The sequence below is a fragment of the Notothenia rossii genome (assembly GCF_949606895.1).
Source record: "Notothenia rossii genome assembly, chromosome: 8".
NCBI classification, from domain to species: Eukaryota; Metazoa; Chordata; class Actinopteri; order Perciformes; family Nototheniidae; genus Notothenia; species Notothenia rossii.
Window position 1 is genome coordinate 74836623 of NC_136906.1, and position 25629 is coordinate 74862251.

A 25629-nucleotide genomic window follows, 5' to 3' on the forward strand; every position below is an offset into this window, starting at 1 on the left:
GAAATAAATATGGGGATGTTGAAGGGGTTTACAATGGTTAAAAAGAGTCAAATATTAAACAAAAATATCGAATTTAATATATATTGAATTTAAGATTACTAAGAAACGTAACGCAATGGTGTTATTTGATATGACTTGAAAAGAAAATATTTTATAGGCATACAAAAATGACATTATGCATCTTTGACAATTTCTTCCCCGAATGCTTGAGAACATATATTTTAAATAAAATAATTTTCATATCAGTAAAAAACTTCTTTAAAATTCAATTACTGAGATACACTGGATATTGATTATTTGGATATCCAATAATGCTAATAAATGTGTTCATATATATTACTTATTGTCTATAACACCTATAGTGTAATGTATACCTGCCAATTAAATGTTGTTAAACATTCAAGTGCAGTATCCTATAGGAATAGGTATTGCATTGTGTTTTGTACATTCATCTCAAACAGGCCTATTTGACATGAGTGTGAGATATCATAACATACATCCTGTAATACTAAGTGGGACATTTACATTGATAAAAATACTACTGTTTTGGCCCCAACAGAGCAGTGTTTGTTGGATACACTGTGACCATTACCAAGTCAGCTGATACATATACTTTAACACCATCATTGTATATTTGACTGGAAATGATGACACGAGATCAAGTTATTATCCATTACTCCAACTAGAAATTGATGCACCTTCCATCACTGATCAGTGAGTCCTGTTGTGTAAATATGCAGCATAGTGTCATACAAATATATAGGCACATATCAATTATGCACAAAGAGGTCACTGAATGCTCGGAAGAATATAATATGAATGTGGATTCTATCTGCCCTCACAGTGAGCAGGTTTTAACCCAAATCTACAACCACAAGAGATTTTGCATCAACAAGTTAAGATGGCGCTCTCCTCTGCCACCATCACAACACCGAAAGAGGGAACACATGCACATCCCTCTCATAAAGACAACTAATTTAACCAATGTTAAGGAGCCATGATACCGTTTTAGAGGCTTGTGTTATTGATGAGGTTAGTCAGGAATATAATGATTATGTCCTGGAATGATTGCTATTGTTGTCTTCATGTCCAACAACCAAACCGAGGGGTTCAATGTCTGACATTTAGGAATATTCGAGAAAAGGGAGACACAACTATAAATTGGACTATATATATATATATATATATATATATATATATATATTTGTATGCATGTTCCTTGTTTTAGTAACAACAGCAAAAGTTAAATTACACTACATAATGTCCCCTTTTAGTCATTGCAGCATATTCTTCCCAAACATTCAAATATCACAATGTGTCTCTTAGTTGTCTCTTAGTCCAAGTTGTTCAACCTGCAACATACATGAAAGGCGTTCGCTAACTGCTTTTATTTTGAAAATGACAAAGGCTGCACGATAAATAAATGAAACATCTGTTCTTTGTATTTGCTGCTGCTCATAGATGGAGAGCCTGCTGCTGCTGTCTTTACATTACAGGGGTTTCCCATTCACAAAGAGAGAGAGAGAAAAGGGGGGAGGGAGGGAGGAGAGACTGAGAGAGAGAGAGAGATGAGACTCCTCTTCCTCACTTGGCTGCATTCGGTTTACCGACACCGGAGAAGCGACCATGCTGTGGAAACTAGTTGAGAATGTCAAGTATGAAGATATTTACGAGGTAACGTTTCCGTCCGTCTGTTTGTGCTCAGCAGGATTTATTACACGCTTTTTTTCTGGGGAATAATGCAGTGTCGAGATAACTGAGGTATTGCATGAGGCTTTTAGGCCTGATATTCTGTGGTGTGCTGGGTGTGAATATGAATTGGAGGAAATGTAACTACAGGACAAATTCGTTATGACCGATATTTGATTTGATGTGTGGTCCATTTTTGGTCAAATGTGTTGGTATTGTGTTGCTAGGTGTACGTCCACTCACTTTCTGGATCATGGTAAAACGGAAAATAATATTTTTTGACAGTGGATATAGACTTATTGTGTTTTTAAATTTCTTTAATTTTGATGTATATATTTTAAATACGGCACTGCGCAAAAATGCAAAAATAAAGTTTATGAGCAACGTTAAACTACTTAATTAAAATAATAATTTACCTCTTAAATTATTATTTTTAAGCTATTTAGAAATAAAAAACTGTAACGCATCCAAAAAAAGTCAATTTTAGATTTGAAAATACCTCCTAATAAATATAAATAGAAGCACTGGGTCAGAGTGTTAGATGGTGTGTCAGAAGTATGTAAATCATTTGGCTTTGATCCAAGAACAATTATTTTTTTATTTCAAACAAGCGAGGGAAGAAATACCGCAGCACGCGGGGGTGAAATAGTGCTCCGGCTCGCGCTCAATGGGCTCGAGCACAAAAGCTCGTGAGGCCCCTCGTCTCAGCCCGGTGGGAAACCCTTGTCTCGTGCCGCACATGGCTTTTCTCCCACGGCGCGAGGGAGGGGAGGCTCTAATGTTGTTAAACAAGTCATCCAAGAGAGAGGGGTGGGGGGGTGGGGTGCAGTGTACAATATAAAGTTTAATCGCTTCTTTTGACTCGTGACACCATTCACGCGAGCCCCTCGTGCGCCCTGTAGTGTCTCGGGTGTGTGTGTGTGTCAAGAGGCAGCTGCAATGAGACACCGTTTATTCAGCGTGTGTTCTTTAGTGTGTGTTGTGGCAGGATGAAGTTTAGCTTAAACACATTGGGAGGATTGGAGAAAAATCTTCATAAGTAACCACCTTTGTGCAGGTATAAGATAATATACTATAGTAATTGTGTGTAACATCAAAGGAAGAACAATGCATTGTTCTTGCATCATAGTAGCTCCATTTGCAACATCAAGAGGGACAAATATTAAAACAAGAATACAAGAAACCAGACTTATTAAATAACATTACAATCACTGAGGGCGATCAAGATTCTTTAACGTACAAGGATCTGGGATCAAGCTCTGTATTTAGTGTAGGATTGGCTGGTGCATAAAGAGTGCTTCAGTCTAACTTTTTTAAATATTGGGACCCTGTATCTCGGATTGAATGGCAACAATTCATATTCACTGTTCAGGACATGACTGGGGTTGGAGACAATGTTGTTTGCAAATCTCAATATTTTATTATGGTAAGTTGGTTCGGAGTTTCTCAGAGGGTTGCACAGATTGGTGAAGCAGCTTTGCTTTGGACCAACTCTTGTACCATGCTTTGAAATACTGTAGAGCACTCAAAATCACAGAAAGAGGAATTTTTCAGTATGTTGTGGCTGTGCGTAAAAGTAGAATGGCTTTTACTTTGGTGGCTACATTGCATTGGCAGGATAATGTATGTAATGTATCACAGATGCAATCTTAATGTCATGGTTAAACACCATCTTCTGTTTAAATGGTTAAATCTGACAACTGGATTCATGTTGGTTTAAAACGTCAAAGTCTGTCTGCAGTGATGGTGTGTGCCAAAGTGTCTCCAACGGCGAGAAAGCGAGTATTCCCGGCGTCAGATTTGTACTTATATGAAAAAGCTCCCAAAGTGCGTTTTTTTTAATAATGAGGAATTCCTCCTGGGTGTGCTCGCCCTGTTCGCTTTCTCCTGACAGAGGGCTCTCTCCATCTCGTGCTGTTCGCGTCGTTTCGCCTCTCCACGGAATCTAAACGTCACTCACGGTTGCGCGAGAGGCTTCACGCTCCATGTGTCGCCAGTCCCCTGCCTCGCACACATTAATATTCCTGTAAGTCTCAGTCATGAATAACAATTACACCGTATACCGGGGGTAGAGGCGGTGCTCGGTGGCTCACAGTCAGAGCGACGGCTGCTCGGGGCGGAGAAGGATTCTGCTCACCGGCCCTGCCTGCAGACACTCGCTTTCTGGAGCCAACACTTTACCATCCAGCTGTTTTATGTTAAATGTTCAAATGTTAGTTCACTCCTACTCCACCGCGGTGAGTTTCCTTCCCTCACAGTGTGTTTATTTATACTCTGTTTCGTCTTGCACTATTTTTATTGTTTTATGCCTATGTTTATTTATGTTGCATTGTTGGAGGAGCCTGGGATTTAAGGTTGTCATTGTCATAACTAGGTAATGTGCATATGACAATAAAGCGTTTGAATCATTTGCACAAATCGGTAGAGACTGCTCGGAGGTTTTTCGTTCTGAGATTTAAATTAGACACATTTTGCTTTTTGCATTTATTGTGTTTTTTGTAAAGGAGATTCAATGCCAGTTACTTTGGCTACATCACCAGGCAATATGCTCTTAAAATGCATCATGGACCATAGGCCTCTTTTTAGTTTTATTTCGTTATAAAAAGGTGGTTCCATTTCCGTATAGAGTTTATTTATTTTGTGTTTTCCTATTCAAGGACCGGCATGACGGTGTCTCGAGCCACAGCTCGCGCCTGTCCCAACTGGGCTCGCACGCGGGACCCTACTCCAGTGCGCCCCCGCTGTCTCACGCACCGACCTCGGACTTCCAGCCGCCCTACTTTCCGCCGCCGTACCAGCCGCTCGCTCACTACCAGAGCCAGGACCCGTATTCCCACGTCACCGACCCGTACACCCTAAACTCGCTGCACCAGAGCCAGCAGAGCGCGTGGGGAGCGCGGCAGCGGCAGGACGCGGTGGTGGAGCGGATGGATAGCTCCGCGCTGCTGGCACAACCTCGGGCCTCGTTGTCTCAGCTGTCCGGGCTGGACCCGCGGAGGGACTACGGTGTGAGGCGGCCCGATGTGCTAATGCACCCGGGCCTGGACGGGATGGGAGACGGTCTGCTGCACGGGCTGCACGGCATGGAGGATGTTCAGGTGAGGCAGAGGAATCTGAGGATTACATGAAATCGAAAAGTGAAAATTATGATGATTTTGTTTTTATTGTATAAAAAGTTGTTTTAAATATATTTGGATATCCCGAATGGTAAAACCTGCAAGTCAGGGAGCAACTAGGTCTGTTTGACAAAATGGGGAATACAGTTATATATTATCTCAATAGACGTGTATGCATTTTAATCATTAATTCAACCCATTCCTATTTACAGTAAAATATGTATATACCTAACATATCTACTCTATATCTATCTCAATGGGTAATACTTGACAACACTGCTCTGTTACAAAATAATTTCCCAATTTGGGATGAATAAAGTATTGTCGATTCACTCCAGGTATATGAACATTTGGATGGCAAATTGTTCTAGTTTTGGATGGCACGAAATAGCTACTAAAAAATAAACTATACAGGAGAGGGATGGGTAATTGTTGGCGGTGGTCTCCTTCATTGTCTCGGTGCTTTAGTGTCGAGGTCAGTGATCTCAGATCAGCTCCCTCAGGGCTGAGCTCTCTGCAGCTGAAGCCTGAACACAAATGGCCCAAAGCTAAACCAACTGTCTTCAGAGAGCTGAGACATCTCTGGTGAGAAGATGCTGAGACGGAGAATATTTCAAAAAGTGCTGCATGGAGCTCAAATGTTGCTTATGTGAATTAGAATTTAAAATCACCCTTCTTTACTGCCTTGTGTTGCCTAATGATTAATCCATAAGCCTTGAGGATATGCTGTTAATTGGTCATTTAAACATGAAAGGAAACAATTCAATTGTGTGCACACATGTTATATTTTTATTTTTTATCATTTACGATATTTTATTATTATTTGTAATTATTATAATTATATGAATTTATTATTATTAGTATTTATATGATTAAATCCATGCTCGTATTAATGTGGTTAGTTAATTTTTTTAATTTGAAGGATGTCATTTTTGGAGACAGAGACATTATTGTCATCTGTGAAAGATTTCATCTTCCTCTGTTTCCCCCTCAGGGCACAACCATCACGAATTGTTTGCCATTTAACCTCCACATTACATTCTCATTTCTGCCTTTACGTAGTTGTGTCATGCATTTATTAACCCCGTTTAAATTTGTTTTAACAAGTCCTATTTTATTTTATACGAGCGTGACAGCAGCAGGTCTATTCAAAGAGCAATCTATCTCGCAGGCTGATGAATGAGAGTGATGAATGAGGCTTTACATTTGGGAGAACATTATTCTCTATGAGTCACGTCATGATGAGTAAAAAGAGGAAATGGATTATAAACAAGATGTGTTTGTTCTGTGGAAAACAGACAATGTTTCCCCTGCTTTTCGAGACCTTACATTTAAATGAATCCTGCAATATGTAGCAAAAAAATATAAATATACTTTTTTATTACACTCTGGATTCCTTTGTACGAAGCACACTATTATATTGTTATAATGGTTTGCAATTATTTTGGATATACCAGACTCTTGACGACACCAACGGAACGAACATCCTTGATCAATCAGTAATTAAGAAAGGTAAGACACAAACACACACACAAACACACCACGTCTCAGCTCTTAGATATGTTGCCAATAGTTCTACAATATGACAACAATGACTAGATTTACAAATATAAAAAATGTTCACCAAAAACAAAAACATAAATGAATACATATCTGTATTTTTACATGTTTTTGAAATAGACATAATAGGGCTGCTCGCCTTTTTTGAGGTTCCTTTCGTGCCTGTACCAAATGAGAGGCTAATTTATGTTTGTCACATGACGTAAATTACAATGATTTATGTTCTGTAGAGCCAATAAAAAAAAGGCACAACTTGGATCTAAAGTGGACCAGATGTGACATACCTCGATGCTTTGGGAAGTAAAAGGTGGATCTCTGTGGGTTCATCCTGTTTTTCCGGTGCCCAGGCTGAGGATTTCGTGCATGGGTTAACGATCCCGGTATATTGACTCGCAGGCGGAGGGTCGCTGATGATGTGCGGTGATTTAGTTACGGGATGTTGAGTGACTGAGCTCCCCGCGGGGCATTTAAGCCGCTGATGTAATAAATGACACCGCTCACGGAGATCTCGTGAGCTCGTTTACAGCTAATCTGCGGTATTATCCCCCGTGGAGCCATCAACCCCCCCCCCCCCCCCCCCACACACACACACACACTGTGCCCCTGTAACACTGAGCCTGGACCCCCCCTGTGGCCCCCCTCCAAAAGTATAAATCTATGATAATGCAAATGTATGTCGCAGCAAAGACTGTGTTGTAACCTGGGCCAAAGTTAACAGGGATTTTTTTCCCATTCATTTAACGAAAATGGCAATTTAGTCATTGACGCAAATTCTGTCACACAAAAAAACGAAGGGATTCAATTTGAGAGCGAGAGCCAATCAACAATCGATACTATTGTAATGAGACATTAAATAATAATAAATGCCCGGCGCGTGGGCACTTCATTAGGCCAGGGCTCCTTCCTGTAGTGCGCGTGGTCTCACGAGTATCTGTGGATGCTTTACTCGAGTATAGAAAGTACCAATACATTAATGTCAAAATACTCCATTACAAGTATAAAATAAATTACAATCAGCAAAATGTAGCTAAAGTGTAAAAAGAAAAAGTAATCATTGTGCAGAAGAATAGCCTTTGTGTATATCATTATATTTACATAATGTGACATTACTAGATAATATTGTTGCATCAAATAGCATTTTACTGTATAGACAAAGTTCTGATTGTAAAATTTGACTTTTTGTAAAAAAAATAAGGAAATAATTGGACTCTTTTGTGACCTAAAGAGTTAGTTTAATTTTTAGAGATGCTTTTTGGTAAAATAAGCCACAGCTGTTAAATAAAGTGGAGTTAAAGTGCACTATTTCCTTTTTAAGTGTAGAGGAGTAGAAGTATAAAGCAGCATACTCAAGTAAAATGTAAGTACCTCAAAATGGTACACAGTAGGCTACTTGAGTAAATGTTAGTTGCTTTACACCAATGGGTTTCACAACGTTTGACACAATAGATTAAAACTCACAGCCCCCTTTATGTTTGGAATTTTTTGTAAGATGGCTATCTTTCCCTATACTCTCTTTTGTGTAGCCTATTCTGTATTTTTTTTTTTTTTTAATACGTGTGCACTGCAATGCCTTGTTTGCATGCTTCTGTGACTGCATTTCCCAAATAGGTCTCAAAAAAAGAAAATCTCATTTGTTTTTTAAACGTTATGTAATGTCCTCTTTCAGTTCCCATGCCTCACAAGCACATGGGCTCCCTGATGCTCGGGAAGGACGGGCTGATGGGAGGCATCACCGTGAGCATTAACGAGGTGTTCTGCTCGGTACCGGGCCGCCTGTCGCTGCTCAGCTCCACTTCCAAGTACAAAGTGACCGTAGGGGAGGTGCAGAGGAGACTGTCCCCGCCAGAGTGCCTGAACGCATCCCTGTTGGGGGGCGTGTTGAGAAGGTACGACTGCAGCCTCAGAGCATGTTGACGCAGGGATAACGTCTGGGTTGAGAAAAAGCGTGTGGCTTCTTAAATATGCAGAGGAGATGTTTATTAAACCCTGAGTTGAATTCAAAGGCATCTGAACTTCCCAGATTTTAACACAATCTCTGGAGAACTTGATGCGGATAGAAACTAAAAAGACAACAACTTAAAAACATGCACACATAAATAAAATGTATATTCATTGATATATGTATATATTTAAACAGTGTAACCTAATTATATTGTTGTTATCTCATGCTGTAACTTAAGTATTGTATTTTGTCATTCTTATTTATCTTTCTGAGAAGATCTAACCTGTCCAATGTGTTTCAATTTGGATTTTTGAACTTCCTATGGGAATATTGATAATTTAATGGAATGCCTTGTGAGAGACATATGGCATATATGTCCTGGTTCTTTTATAAAGCATTTAACATGAATTATTTCTTCATTTTTCTACAGAGCAAAGTCCAAAAACGGTGGGAGATGTCTGAGAGAAAAACTGGAGAAGATTGGACTGAATTTACCTGCTGGAAGACGCAAAGCTGCCAATGTCACATTACTAACATCTCTTGTAGAAGGTGATCGCTTTACTGTGTTTATCCATAAATACAGAAACATAATCCTTACTCTGAGATTGATTAATGGGGAAGTTTGGCTCTAGAAGTCCGAAAAAAATGTTTGCCCCCCATGACAAAGATTTCAAAATCACCAACAATTACGCACGGCCAAAATACAGGATTGCAAAGTTCATGACCTTACAGGTTGGAAGAATGAGACTGTCTTTCTCAAATGGCTACATTGAATACAAAGTAAATACATATTTGATTTTGAAGGAGTGAAGAGAAGAGGACTGGGGTTAGTGAATTAAATTAAATGATTAACTCATTGATTAGAGGCTGCAGCATGGGCCTAACCGGTTTAAACCAACATTTTCATTGAGTCAGATTTTCCTGATCCAGCGTAATATACAAGTATATCAATATTTATTTCTGCGCTTTCAAAATACTTGAACACGTCTCAATTTTCAATGTGTGCACTCGTCTGCACAAAGCGTTATGCAAGAGCTCTCTTTTTTGTTATTGACTTTTACAACAAAAATGTGGAAACAATTACCATCACCATTTGCTTTCTCTGAGAGGATGACAGCTTAGGGAATTTCGTGCGTAAAAGGAAAGCATCCCAGTTTTAACACGTAAAGTCTTTCTATTCAGGAATCGCTATAGGCTACTAAAACAGAAGGACATGCATGATTGTCATGTAGCGATATTGTATGTGTATATAAAATTCACCCCGACTATAACCTCACATATCCACCCCCCCCCCCCCCAGGTGAGGCGGTGCACCTTGCCCGGGATTTCGGTTACCTCTGCGAGACGGAGTTTCCCACCAAAGCCGTGAGCGAGTACCTCAACCGGCAGCACGCTGACCCCAACGAGCTGCACACGCGGAAAAACATGCTGCTGGCGACAAAGTGAGTCTGATGGACTGCTTGATTAGATTCAGCTCCCTCATAGCCTCCATACGCTGTTTTCTGTCTGTCATAGAATAGTATACATGTCTGATGCGCAGCATAGGAGATACCATGTGGTAAATAAGAGTATTGCTTTCATTTCAAATGAGCCATTTAGGTACTTAGACACAATAACATGGCGGCATGCTAATGACACATATAGTCAGTCTGTCAACACAGAGGGGAGAAACATGTTTTTGTAAGGACACAGAGAGAGGGGTTTTTCCAGTAAATTCTCAACAAAATGAATTTACAAAGAAGTCCTGTAAGTCTCATAATATATATAGTACATGCTGTTCTTGTATGAGATGTTATCCTAATTAAATGTCCCCCAAAAATATGGTTTTAGGTTTACAGTTCCAGGATGCCATTTAGAAAGGCTGTGGTTGCTGTTAATTTGAATTACATAACCGTCACACATACAGGGTGAAAACGTGCTTCTTCTGCAAGTAGTTACATTTATGATGAATGAAATTATTGTGAAATTAAACTCTCCCCCATTTTCCTGGGGGCTTCTCTACGGCCCCCTCTTTAATACCCCCGAGGGTGCAAACCTCTCCTCTGCGCTTCACTCTATATCACACAGTCCATTTTGACACAGTGAGCCATGGCATTGACATTTAAAGAGGAAAGGGAGATTTTCTTAATGAAAAGCATCAAACTCTATATGGATCTAACCTGTAACGTAATGACTGATTGAAAAACCACAGAGGAAATTGAGGGCAGTTAAAGTAATTTCAACCGTTTACGAAATTAGGATCAATCTGCCTTTGAGTCAAGAATCTTAAAAGCAAAGGGATTATTTTTGCCACATAAATAACGTGTTATTCAAGTATACACAAACCTTATTTGATGGACACTTTAATGTAGCCTACATAAGTCTCAGACATTATTAAATCGCAGCTTTGACGTTGCTTGTGTGCGTTTGACCTCTGCTTCTGGTCTTAAAGGCGATGGATTTTACTGGCTCTCCTCGTAGAGGTACTTATATTAATCCATTTTTTATGGCTGTTAAACTGTGGAATTGAATCCAGGATGTAGTGATTACTTTTAAAAACCGAGCAACATAGATTTTCTTTAAAGGGAAACTAGGCTAGGAGAGGGAATGTGGTTTAAATCCCAGAATCACTTTGGATTTTTTCCTATTTTTAAAATGTTAAAAAAAGCCTTTCGCCAATTAATAATGAACAGTCCCATTCTGTGTCCATGTATTCCCCTGAATGAGTTTTCTGGATACAAAAAAAACGTTGCATGCAGGGCTGTAACAAAGAGCCCTTCAGGAAACTTGTATTTTTAGCTTGCATAAATAGTGCTGTGTGTGTGTGTGTGTGTGTGTGTGTGTGTGTGTGTGTGTGTGTGTGTGTGTGTGTGTGTGTGTGTGTGTGTGTGTGTGTGTGTGTGTGTGTGTGTGTGTGTGTGTGTGTGTGTGTGTGTGTGTGTGTGTGTGTGTGATATCAGTATGTACGGTGTGTTTCGGTGGTGGATGTTTGATGCTCAGATTCAAACCTGTTCCAATACTCGGTGTCGGTGCTGCCTGTTAGAAATTCATTATTTAGCAGTGAAGTGTTTCAAGTCGTCAGAAAACAACAGCGAGGCCCTGAGAGTCGCCCCGGGTGGAGCTCCTCCTCTCTGTTTCTCCTCTCTGCTCCCTAACCCCAGCTGGGCTCGGCCTGCACCGCCTGTCACTCATTTAGTGGAGCTCAGCCCTAAGGCCGCTCATTGGGTGTGTGTGCGTGTGTGTGTGTATGGCACACATTTTGAGAGAAAGAGAGGGAGAGAGAGGTCTCTTGAATATCAAATGTGGGCCTAAAACCAAGAGGAGGATTTACTGACATTTTAAGGAGACGTGATTCTCTCTCACCGTTGCATTTTTTGTATGGAATTTGAAGGGAAGACTGAAGATGCATTTAATTACCTTTTGGCTTCAATTACATATATTTCCATTTAAACATTGGCTTTAAATGCTGGGGCCTCAAACCATGCGACTTCCTTGCTCTTGTATTCGTTTGAATTAATTTTCTAGACATAAATATGGCATTTTCGTACAATGTCATATTGGCATTAGCCTTACATTTCTCTATACATTTATAGCGTTCTCTAATTTCCCGAAGATCATTAGTTAAACGTTAATGGTATGGGTTCAGAATAAGGTTTGAGAGGGTGTCCGATGGAGGCAGGAGCAGAAACAGTTTCCCTTTTTAAAACATAGCAAATTAAAGATAATTGTTCAATGTCAGGTCTTTCAAATCAAGTATATCTTTGGATTGTGAACAGAAACAAACGATACACTTCTCAAGCCTTTGCCAGAACATTTTGTTGAAGTTTTTAGGGATTTGAAGGCTCTTCTGGAGGCATCCTGTTTAGCAGCTGCATCAAGTTCATGCCTCTTCCAACACAATTTCAAAATGTGGAAACAGAAGTAAATAGAGAAAAGTTTAAAGAAAGTTTGCTACATTGCAAAATAAGCCTTAAGGATACAGTTACACAACATGACTTAAAGGAGTTGAAAGGGAAAAGCATCAGGCTATTGTCCTTTGGGGTGGATTTGGTACAAGCTGATCATTTAAGATAAGATACAGTTAGTTTGGCACACAGCATTAAGAGAGGCTGTAGAGTTTAGTTTCAGGTCCTTACAGAGGGTGGGCTGTAGGTAAGTGCTGAGGGGGCTTTTTTATTGAGAATGTCACTGACTATCCCTGCACAATCTGGTTATACTTAGCTCAGCTCTTAAGCACCTACATGTCGCTATAGTTATTATTGGGCGTTTATGCTCAAGTATCTGCAATCATTTGATCAGTGTTGGTACCATGTTGTTATCCATTAAACCTCTGCAGCCATGATTTATTTGCACTTTTTAGGTTAGTACAACTGATAGCTAACACAACATCATTTCTAAAGCAAATGTAACATTTGTGATATTGGGCTGTATAAATAAACATTGATGGATTGAATCCTTTCAAACTGCAACATTATTGACACAATTGTTTTTGAAGTTGTTTTTCACCAAAGAACTGTAAAATTGTAATTTGTTTTCCGGCTCTGTTCATTTTGTCTGTGTTATGAGTTGGTTATATTTAGTGTCAGGTATTGCGGGAACAAATCTACAACAAATGCTGCCAAATACTCTCCCCACAGGGGCATCGCAGTAAGGTGTTGACTGGGGAGGATTTTCTGAGGCTTTTAAGCTAGTCATGGGACACACATATACTGTCTACTGTTTTGGTGACGGGTTGGTATTGATAGGCATCTGAGTATTAATTGGATAGTAGCAACTCATTGTGTTTCTATAAGATGCATTTTGATTATAACTGCAGGAAACTAAAGGTGATCTTTGGATTGTGTTGGACACAGACACAGGTGCAGTAGAGTTGCAAGATCAGAGAAAATGTGGTGTCAGCCTTTCCACTAATAACATACAAAAACAATAAATAAATGTTTGGCTAATAATCAAATTAATAATATAAATAAATAAAGGATGGTCTTACTTATTGAGTGAAACTCAACGTTATCTTTGGTTTGCATGTGCAAAAACATCCAGGGGACACTAAAACCCATCCCATCACATCCAGAAGGGACACATTGATACAAATATACACAGAGAGACATTAGACTACAGTCAAACAAGCCCCATGTGCACACTGAAGCAAGGTTAATACATACTAGGGGCGTGTGGCGCAGTGGGTTAGTGCGCTGATCTTTGAATCAGAGGATAGCAAGTTCGAGTCCCACTGCAGTCAGCATGTCGTTGTGTCCCTGAGAAACTTCACCCCAAATTGCTCCTGTGGGGATTGCCCACAGTATTGAGTATGCTTTGGATAAAAGCGTCTAACAAGTAACATGTAATGTACTGCCATTGAATAACCACTATCAGCAGTGGTGTAACTATTTTAGGGAAACCCATGTCTCCCTCCTGACATCTTCTTGTCCCCACCCCCCCCATGCAGACAGCTGTGTAAGGAGTTCTCAGACCTGCTGGCCCAGGACAGGACCCCCCTGGGAAACTCTCGGCCGAGCCCCATCCTGGAGCCGGGCATCCAGAGCTGCCTCTCCCACTTCTCCTTCATCACGCACGGCTTCGGCTCGCCCGCCCTCTGCGCCGCGCTCACCACCCTGCAGAACTACCTCACCGAGGCCCTCAAAGGACTGGACAAGATGTTCATCAACAGCCCCCCCAACAACAACCGGCACGGGGACAACAAGGCCGACAAAGAGGAGAAGCAGCGGAAATGAAGCGAGGCGGGGGAGACGATGGGAGGCAGACACACAGACAGAGGCGATACACTTCTAGCTTTACACCACTGTCACTGACAGGGCCGAAGAGGAAGAGGAGGAAGAGGAAGAGGAGACCTGTGGGCTAGTGTCAGAGAGCACAGAGGGATGTTTCATCTGTGTTACGTTCTTTTCATTCCCCTGAGGACATGATGGTTACTGTGTTACATCCATTTCGCTCCCCCTGCCTGCATCCTGTGAGACTGTGATGCTGCAAAAAACTACAGTGTGTGTGTGTGTGTGTGTGTGTGTGTGTGTGTGTGTGTGTGTGTGTGTGTGTGTGTGTGTGTGTGTGTGTGTGTGTGTGTGTGTGTGTGTGTGTGTGTGTGTGTACAGTACAAACTGATACATTGACTTTAATCAAATGTATTATGTCAACAATTTCACATCAGGTTAGTTGAAAGCAATAATATTAAGTTGAACCTAATAATACTTTATTTAAACTCAATATTATTGCTTTGCACTAACCCAATACAGCTGTGTGAAATCTGTTGACATCATATATTTAATTAAAGTCAACGTTTCAGTTCTTTCAGTGTGTTTGTCCTCACACAGGAAAAAAGCATTGTGGGTATGAAGCATTTTATCTGTGAAACAGGTTTGTGTGGTCACTTAACGAGAGGGGGGAGGGGGTTTATTTATGTGTGTAAATATTTATTTATATTAATTTAAATGGATGGTTGTGTAAATAGGTGCACCAGCTATTTTGGAGTAGGCCTATTTATCTGTGATTCGACTTTTGTGAGCCGGAGGGGGGTGGGTGGTGGGGGGGGGGGGGGAGTGTTTTTCTGTTCTTATAGAGCTGTTGTCATGGTGCTGATGATGGGTAGACATGCTTCTAATTGTCCAGTGATTTCATTTCTATCACATTGATAATAAACCATGTGTTTTATTATGCGAGGTGTGCAGCCTGCGCCTTTTCTCCAGTGAATCATCCACTAAAGTTTGGGAATCAGAGTCACCATATCCGAAATATAAAACCTGGTATTCTTTGGCTGATGTCAGACAACTTAACCTCATTTGTTTTTAATGAAATATTAAAGAACGCCTCAAGAAATAGTTGACATTTCCCAAATCAAATTCCACTTTCTGAACGACGGAAATTGGAGTTGGGTCCCAAAAATATCCTCTTATTCATCGTGGTTTTAAATGTGAGGGTTTCAAATTTGCATTGAATCTGATTTAGTGTGTATTTTAACAACGTGTTCATCACAAAATAAATGTCTAAATGGATTAGGTATACCAGTGTAACAAACATTACTATCTAATTAATGGACCAACATAAAGCATAACATATTTTAATTTCATTCCAACTATTTGCAGCAGCAGACAAGTCAATATACGGTTATTGACAAGTAAGAATTTCAGATATTCATCAACAAAAAAAAACTAGTAAAATCCCTCAGTCTGAATGAAACAATAATCTGTAGCAAAATCCATCCTTACATTCTCCTGCAGGGAGGTAGGAAAACTGATATCAAACAGCACAATCTTTGATTCAAAAGCAAATAAAAAAGGAAACTCCAACACCAAAATGTAAAACATGGACCGAGTGATACATGGACAACTAAATGAGTCTTTAAGGTTTTCTGTTACAATTGCTATAGGTTTACCTTAATAGACTTAATTTGCAGTGAGGATAATTGAGTATATTCCATAAATGACAATAGATTAAAGTAGTAACAGTTATATTATTTTTACACAAAAAGTTCAAAATTGTGACCTCTATTTTGTTATTGTTGGCTATTAAAGATATTCTGAAATTCTTACACATTTAAGGCCATGTTCAAGATTAATATTCAAAATAAGAATATGTTTTTACAATCATATATATATATAGCTTTGTTAGGCAACTCTATCTGGATTATAATACTGCAAAGGCTCTGAAACACGCAATGATGGATACTGGGAGATAATTGGCTGCATTTTCCGGTCAGAGAGGCTCTCTTTTCGGAGAGGCTTCTCTCTCTCACACACGCGCGCAGGGGGAATAGAATCGTGCCTCGCGGGCCCGATGTGCGTTGGGGCTCTACCGCCGGTGTGCTAATGACGGGAGAGCGCGAGACACACAGAGAAAAAGTAAAGGGAGAAAGATAATGAGAAAGAGAGACGGAGAGAATACGGAGCTCCAAAGGCAGAGACAGATTCGATTTTTTTTTTTTAAATAACTTAAAAACCATAACACTGTCATTGTCATTACAGACCACCTTAAAAAAGGGAAACTCCTAGACACCTTTGTCTGTAAGGAAATAGAAAAGGGTAATCTTAACTCAAAAAACATGCTTATAACATTTTTAAAACAAAAATCAACCAATCTGAAATCAACCAAACTGTGCATTGTACCACCTTGGACAATGTGCTTTGGCAATTTGTGATATGGTGATAAAGCTTCTTTAAATATGAATTTAAGAATGAGTAAAAGAGGAAGAGAGTCTGAAGTCATGTTGTCTGACAGACAGTTGTTTTTGTTATGTGTAGTATTTGGCAGCTAGATATTTTTGAGAGACGCAGAGAAGATACTGATATAATGACAAGAGTGTGTTTTGATATGGTCATGCCAATAAAGCTTCTTTGAATTTGAGAGAGAGAGGGGAGGGAGGGAGAGATAGAGAGAGTGTCCCGCGGGCTCAGTGTAACCCGTGGAGTGGAACGCCGCGTGACGCAGGTGCAGAGTTCAGCACCCGCATGTCCGCGAGCGATTCCCGCTCAACAAAGACAGGAAGCTGCTGAGCATCAGGACTACAACACCGACAGGTTGGCTGCAACCATAAACAAACAAGCCGAAGATAACACAACAAAACACACGGAAGAGAAACGTTTCCACTAATTACTCGAGCAGCTTTCTTTAAATAAGACAGTTACGAAGTCCCTTTAATCTATGTGAGGAAAACTGAAGGATATTTGAATGGTAAACTTGACTATACTTAAATTCTTTATCTGGCTGACGTGTCGATACAAAGGTGTTTCATACACAGTTTTTTTCTTCTTATATTGGAATTAAAAGAAAAATAAATAGCGTATAACCTATAGGCTACCAGAAATGAAAATTATAGAAAAGGTCTCAAAGTATTCCGGCTGTAGGGCTATTCTTACATTTTCAAATAAAGAAATAACCAGTAATCTAAATAATGTAATGAATAGGCTGTGTACTAATGTGTACTGGTGATACAAATATATAAAGATGTTGGGATAAATGGAAGATTTAAGATTGTTCCAAAGCAGAAAGAGGACATTACAGGTAATCCTAAATAGGCATTAAAGCCCAATAAAAACGATAATAAATCAAATTTATTTAAATTACATTTTCAAATTAAAATTCAATTAATGAATGGAAAAAAAATCATGTCTATAATTAAAGTAGCTTTGGCAACTGCTGTTTATGTTGTCCTACCACACAAGCTGATCTTAAGGAAACAGAATTGGCAGGAAAGTGCCTTTTAGATTGTTAACTTATATTTGATCAAGTATTTTTCATTTCCAAACCTAATAACTAACACCAGTGGTCTCTGTAGGTTGTGTGTCCGTTGCGATCACAGTTAGTTGTGTATTGAGCCTCAGGCCTCTTGAAAAGCTTTATTGTAAAAGTCGAGGCTGCATCTACACAAATGAGTCTTCCAATATTCTGCAAATATCATAAATTACAGTAATCCTATTATATAAGGCTATTAACACCTTCGTTGGGTATGGAGGCTTATGAGAAGTTTACAAATACATTTTTCAAAAGTACTTTTTACAGTGGGGAATATGCAGAGAAATATATTTAAACACACTACAAGGCTACCCAGAAAAAATGTTGGTATCATCTGTTATATAATATGTAATTATGACAAATTTTGTGGGAATGATTTGTAAATTGGTTGAAATTAAAAGTGCAGTTCATTTAAAAAGTTCAAATAAAATATATTATTATTATTATTATTAAAACAATGTCTTACACAGAAAGTCTGCAGCATATAAATCAGCTTTCACACCGCGTCCTATATGGCTTTCTCAACCTGATCGATATTCAGTCAAATACAGAAATACAATATCGTACAAAGACAAGTCAAGCTGGAGGCAGATTTAACTAGTTCATAACGATGTATAATATCATATTGTGAGTTAACTTCAGCTCTATAGATTCCATTTGTACACACTTGGCTGTGCCTGTAGTAAACAAAGGACCATAAAAGTTTACAAAACTTTAGCAGCTTTCTATTTTGTTTGCATTGTTTTCAACCACGGAGGATAGAGGCCTACAACAATGTGGAAACTTACAAAGTTGGAGCTTGTCAATGGTTACTGATTCCAAAAATCAATGCAAGCTACAGGGAGTTTACAAAGTACAAGAAACAACACTTTAATGTTTCATCTGCTTGCCTCACAAAATCCGACAAACTCTAATTTAAACAGTTGTTTCATAAGTAAATATGAGTTAATCAACTTCCAGGCTTACACAGGAGTCATTCGAGCTCTCTAGGGGTATTATCTAAATCCTGGCGTTTTTTTTAACCGAGTGCAAAATGGAGCAAACGGAAACTAAGAGTCCGGAGTGGACAAAGTCAGCGTGTGTTAGCCTCTGCATGAATCCTAGCACCACTATTTTAGAAAGTAATAATGACTCATGATGGAACAACTACGTTTGGATTATTATAGGCATTCCCTTTGAAGTGATGTAATTTCCTTGTGTTTTTTTTAGTGTGCATTAGTCGTGGAAAACTCTTCTCTGCAACGACTTGTCAACGTTTTTAGACAGGCCCAACATGGCTCCTGCAGATCGTGCTGAAACACATCACTTCCTGTTCCAAATGTAAAGAGATCCACCAGCTGCCCAGTGTTCCTGCAGGAGCTACATATAAAATAAATGCCTGGTGTTTGATGAATTGATGATAATGGGAGGCTAATCTTATTTTTATGAAAACGTCACAGGCTGTTACTGTAATGAGAGGCCAAGTGGAAGGTAACCGGGTTATGAACATGGACTGAGCCTATGAAGACGTTGGCAATATTTGATATACAAACTATGGGAGCACACTGACACTGTTTTCTTTATGCATCTCAGTCAGTCTGTCGTTTTTGCCAGGAAGTAAGAGAGCAGGCCCCCATCAGCAAAGCCCCTGAGCGTTCTGTCACGCAATGGGCTGTAAAAATGCTTATCCCACACACACATATACACACACACACACACACACACACACACACACACACACACACACACACACACACACACACACACACACACACACACACACACACACACACACACACACACACACACACACACACACACACACACACACACACACACACACACACACACACACACACACACACACACACACACACACACACACACACACACACACACTAACACACACACAGGTTATCCAGCATGCAGACAGCAGAGTGCCGGTCGGGAGTAATTCCTGCTCGGGGCACTGTGCTCCAGGCAAGGCAGGCGCGTGCTGGATATTTCATTATTCATTAATTTACTGTTTAACAAATCCTGTCATTACTGAGCCTGAGCCCAGTTCACACACACACACACACACACACACACACACACACACACACACACACACACACACACACACACACACACACACACACACACACACACACACACACACACACACACACACACACACACACACACACACACACACACACACAGAGACACACACTCTCTCACACACACACTCACTTATTCACACGCAAAACACACACTCGCTGCAGTGGGTGTCAGGCGTGGCAAATCGTCCTGTTTGATCCCGGCCTTCTCAACAAACGGGGAGAGAGCCATGAATAATAAGAACCGCGAAGCCTCGCCGGAACGAGGGAGCGTGACACTGTCTCACAAAAAGCCCTTCAGCGTGGAGCCGACTCCGCCGGGGCCTCACCGAGGGCCCAGGGTTCATTATATGAAAAGACAAAACAAACAGTTGGCACAACCGCAATCAATATGAAAGGCAAAGCTCCCACACACACACAAAGGGAAAAGTGAACCTGTCATGTTTGACAAAAGACACCGCACTGTTTCCTCTCTGCTCAAGCAGGAGTCTACTGTTTACTACTTTCACTCCGAGTCCACTAATGGGATCAGGATTAGGGCTGTGAATATGTGTTTGGCTCAAATCCCTGACAAAAGCAAAGCGGTAGCTACTTGTGTTTCCCATGAAACAGTCGAATATATACAGAGTGATGAACTCAGACACTAGAATAATGACTTTTACTTTCCCTTTTCAGTCTACTTCACTTAATTAATTAACAGAGGAAGCCTCCAGGCTACAAATATTCATTATTCCACAGGAAGAAAAACATGTATCATAAATATTATAATGATATATTTGTGTTGTTCGCATGCATTTTAGTCCAAGTCCCTCTGAACCTCACCATCTCACACTGCACTGCACGGGGGCTGGAGAAGGTGGAGAAAGGTGACAGAGATGTGACATCAGACCTTGTGAAAAGCAAAGGTTCAAAGCCTTGAAGTCCTGCGCCCTGAATGCCACAGCGAGAGGATACGGTCTGGCGTTCAAGGGGAGGAATGACTTTGTTTTTTCTCGATCTGCTGCCCTCAAGTGTGTGGCGGTCTGTGGGTGGCCGCAGACTTGATGTCATTAACATGTGACATATGTAGAGCTGACTGGGAGTGGCTGCGGGCCAGAGTGTGTCTCCGCTGCTCAGAGTGAGTCTGGGCTCTGTCAGCAGTCAGCAGCCAAGCCAGTGTCTGCTGCTGGTGATAGTGAGCACGTTTATCAGTATGCATGACGGGCAGTGTGCATGAGTGTGTGTTTGCTGGTAGCTTAGGGCATGAGGAGGAGGAGGAGGGGTCTGGCTGGTGTTTCTACGGTGGGGATGCGGATGTGTGGGCAGGGACACGGGCAGTCCGGGTCCCTTAAGGTTGGACTCATGATGCTGAGCTGAAGTGACACAGCTGCTGCGGAGCAAAGAGTGCCTCTGCAGACGGGTCAAGGTCACACAGAGGAGAGCACACACAGCTCCTCACAATCACTTACACTCTGAGAGACACACACACTCAGGAATACAAAGCAATGCTCGCTTAGCCGCCAAGGCCAGAAATTACTTTGACCTACTATCAGGGAGATAGTCATGTCTGTTAGCAGGTTGCAGTCTGGTTTCTTAAGATGTGTATAAGGGTGATAGTCAACACTTCCCCTGTTAGCCAACATGCTGACCCTTGCCTACACAGGTTGGATTGATTTGAGTCAAAGACAAAGAGGAGAGCATGACTCGCCCACACCTGGTTTTCCTCCAAAAGTAACTAAATCCATCTGTCAGCCCCTCTGAAGCTTGTCAAATAACATGTTGTATCTTGTTGTCCGATCTTTATCAACCAAAGGTTTGGCTTATACCAGCTAATTGTTTTATTTCACCATGGGAATATTTCTCTAACCCTAACCAAGCCTTAGTTACCTCCATGTAATTACGCTTATTTAATTTGCCAAAACCAAAAGCTCTCTATAATGGTGGCGAATAGTATAATAGTCCAAAAGAAGTACTGCTGTAGTCTGCAAGAGGACGTCAGATCAGCAAAGTTCTCACCAATGTCATATGTGAAATTAGTTGATGAACAATAGAGAGATACACTCTAAATTGAAAGCCCCTATAAATAATTTTGTAGCCAGCACCCAGTAGTCATTTTGTGACCTAATAACTCCATCGTTCATTTCCAAAAGATAATTTTGAACCATTTTACAATATCATATCACAATGTTGTGCTTGTTAGAGCGGACCTTGAACCTCACCGCCTCTTACACAGCTCCATGCTATAGGGTAGTCATTCAAAGAAAGAAACTGAGGGATAACTGGTAGAAGTTCAATCTCAATCCAAAAAGACATCCCATATCAGCGATGAGGTATACATTATTAGTGGGACTGTGTGGGGGTTTGATGAGCTCTCTGTTTGCACCTCCACAATATTGAACTCCACTCGTGCGTGCATTATTAAGCCCTTTTACTCAACCCCCCCCCCCCCCACACACACACACACACACACACACACACACACACACACACACACACACACACACACACACACACACACACACACACACACACACACACACACACACACACACACACACACACACACACACACACACACACACACACACACACACACACACACACACACACACACACACACACACACACACACACACACACACACACACACACACACACAGTCCTCCGGGAGCCAGTTGTTATTAGCTGTGTTTATTGTTGGAGGCATGCTTGGGTCATACCATTTACAGACACAAACAGACCTGTGAATGGGTGGAGGGATGTCACTGAGGTCAGACATGAAACATCGAGCATCGATTGAGAGCGCAAAGATTTCTCAACTCAGAGGGGAGAGACGGACACTTTAGCCGAAGCGAATACATTTAGAAAACAGGTCAATGGAGAGAGCAGAAAACTCTTCAAACTCTTTACAGTCTAAGTTAGAGGGTGACCACAGGAGGAAGAATAAGAAACTAATGATCCCATTAGCATTAATCAAAAGTATGTTTCCATGTTTTAGTCAACTTAAACAGATGTAATGCTGATTGACCCTCTTGAATAACATTACATCCTACTGGTTTCATACATTGATTAAGATTCCAAAACTACATTAGCACAGATTCTCTTAATCATTATTTTCTAAACATTAATATGTCTGCAGTATTTGCACCTTTATGTGCTGTAACAGTGTGCACATACAACCATATCTTTACATGCAAAGAAAGTATCTGCCAAAGAGCAAGAATAATGCAAGGTAGATCACAAATAGATGTTTCTTGAAAGTGTATATATTCAGAGGGGAGTTTTTTAATAGGAGCACTCCAAAAAATGTAATAAAAGAATAAGGGGGAAACAAGATTACGTAAGGGGGAAAAGTGTACATTCATGTTGTTGCAACAGTGGAATAAATGCAGGATCCGTAAATAATAAATATACTCGTACATCACGCTGTGGTTGAATTTCTTTCTACAAAACAGATCTGTGAAGCGAAAATAACTTGATTTGGTCCATTTGTGTTTTAGGAGACATACGAAAACACAACCTGCTTCTGCACCATTTAGTGACGGTGTCAGTCTCCTGGTCGCCTTTAAACTTGTGTTGATTACTCGACTCATGTATATATGTTTGCACATCTAGTTTAGTAATGATTACATTGTGTTTGATTCTATTTTTAATCTGGAAATCATTATTCCTATTGTGCATGTAAACGCATTGCAAGCTCAAAAGCTGTGATACAACGAGGGGTAATGATGTTGTGTTTTAGAAAATGTGTGAACGCAAGCCTCTCTGTATAGTCTGTTTGTTACAGGTATTACAGAAACACTGCTTCTGCTCACAGACTGTGGGAGAGTCAGAGATGGGGAGAGATACATGGCCTCAAGGCGATGGAGGTCTCTCTTCAGTGTCTGAACAAAATGCCCAGTCTGACCGAGTGAGCGAGGCCATGAACCCACCTCCACCCTGCAGCATCCAGACCACCATCCTCACACTTCTAACACTGTGTGTGCGTGCGTGTGTTTGCGTGTGTGTGTGTGTGTGTGTGTGTGTGTGTGTGTGTGTGTGTATGTGTGTGTGTGGGGGTGTGTGTGTGTGTGTGTGTGTGTGTGTGTGTGTGTGTGTGTGTGTGCGTGCGTGTGTTAGAGCTGAGCAGAGAGATGTAGTCCTGATTTGACGTATGTAGCGTGGTCCATTTTGTTTCTATTCATATTTAATGTGTCTAGCAACTGCTGTCTGTTAAAGCAGAAGGTTGTATGATTATCGTACACATGGACGGGACTCATAACTTTGGTTGTCAAAACAATAACAGGTTTGTTTTTTTAGGACTCCAATTTTATAATCTAATTTTACGAATACAGCTCTCCCCTCAAAGCCTCTTGTTTGTAACGACTTCCTGGTGTCTCAAATTGTGACAAGTCTTTATTAAGCTGCATGATGTTTTAAAATAGTGTCATATAAAAAGGAAGGCTTCGGGATCTACTCTAAAAATCGACACAAACATGCCTGTAGACTTTAATTGGCCACAATTCAAATCCATTTACCTAAATAAGATGTTTGGAAACGACTACTATCATTCTTTTAAAAAACGATTTCCATTTTAAGGGAAAAACAGACTCTCGTACATAAACAGCAACTTATTTGCTTCTCTTCCACCTTTTTGGTCTTCAATTATTATCGTTTTTTTTTTAGGTATGGTTGCACACAAACATTATTAACTATAAACTGCGCGTGTGTGCACTGCCAAGGAAGTAATTGTTCAAATGAAACCCCTGTCTTCTTGCAGCAGGAGACACATTCAAGTCTGGATCGTTCAACCTTTCAAACATGTAAAGTGTCTTTTAAAGTGTCTTCGTGACAGAAATATTGAATCTTAACACAAGCTATTTGCTGGCTGAGTCCCAAAAACATGTGGCCTTTGTGTGTAAGTTGAAGAAACTGTGTGTGAGTGAGTGTGTGTGAGGAGGAGACAAAGGGGACGCTGCTGTGGCCGGTGGGCTGCTTGGGTTATTTGGACGGCAGCAGTGGGGCTTTTCTTGACGCTGAGCCTCAAAGACAGGAGGAGGCCCGGTCCTGACGCTCATCACATCTGAAGCCCCCATCTGTACGGGTGTCTCCCCACCAGTCAACTAGCCAACACACACACACACACCCACCGACACACACGCCTCTAATCTCTTCTGACAGTGCTCACATTCAGTTAGGCCCCACAGTGCTTGTGCATGTCACTGACCATAAACAAAACATACACTCGTCCACAGGACACGGGGCGTGGAGACCCGAGAAATACCACAAGAAGGGTGTGGGGAGTGTGTGTTGCACTAAGTGTGTGTGATGCCAGTGATGAGTGGATGCATGTGAAGCTTCTAGGGAAGGAGAACAGATGCCTGCAGGTCATGGCTTACCTCTGACATTACAGCAAAGTCAACGGCAGCAGAGCCAATGGGAACAAAGAGTTAGCAGCCGGGCTGACCATGACACTACTGGCTTTCCTTTCAGTATTTGCTAATGGTTCCAGTACAAAGAACTCATCGAAATGTACTGAACGTGTCCTGAATCTCAGAGTTTTTCACCCTAACTGTAAAATATGATCTAGTTTTAAGTTGCAATTAAGAATCAATTTGCTACTCAGCGCCATTGATTTATTAGAAGGACCGTACTATGATTTTTTTTTTTAATCTTTCCTGTAGTGTGTCCTGTAGGTTCATTTGAGTCGTCCAGAAGGAGTTTCTCTCCCCTTTAAGAGCCCTATACTCCTATACTAGGTTCTTTGACATTTCAATTTGACAGTTAGCAACCAGGAAGGTGTTCCTAACTTTCCACGACCTTAACCCAGAGTCTCAGTAGGCTGCATGTCATATCAAACAGTACTTTATTTTTCAATTTGCCACAAGATGAAAAAAGCTGCATTGGCTTCTCAGCACCATGGACAGCGTCATGGATTTATCAATTTACCGCAACTGATATTTCAGAACTTCAGAAGGACAAACATATTGAACTTATTTTATGGCTGCCACCACCTCTACTAAGGATGTTTTCTAAATGAGTTCACATCCAAGCTCAAGGTCTT

The 25629-nt window shown here is 40.7% G+C and overlaps 1 protein-coding gene and 1 long non-coding RNA gene across 2 annotated transcripts in view; one reads left to right on the forward strand and one right to left on the reverse strand.

Annotated features, from left to right (window-relative positions):
* The first annotated feature begins 1601 nt into the window (after window positions 1-1601).
* Window positions 1602-14936, forward strand: tfap2b (transcription factor AP-2 beta). Its single transcript, XM_079645602.1, has 7 exons — window positions 1602-1674; window positions 4347-4787; window positions 6263-6317; window positions 8032-8251; window positions 8738-8856; window positions 9608-9749; window positions 13733-14936. The coding sequence occupies exons 1-7, from the start codon at window positions 1627-1629 to the stop codon at window positions 14016-14018; spliced, it is 1311 nt and encodes a 436-aa protein (XP_079501728.1). The 5' UTR covers window positions 1602-1626; the 3' UTR covers window positions 14019-14936.
* LOC307016488 overlaps window positions 4651-25629 on the reverse strand; it is a 48989-nt gene continuing 28010 nt past the window's right edge. The window contains exon 3 of the long non-coding RNA XR_013801825.1: window positions 4651-4802. This is a non-coding gene — a long non-coding RNA (uncharacterized lncRNA). The remainder of the gene's footprint in view (window positions 4803-25629) is intronic.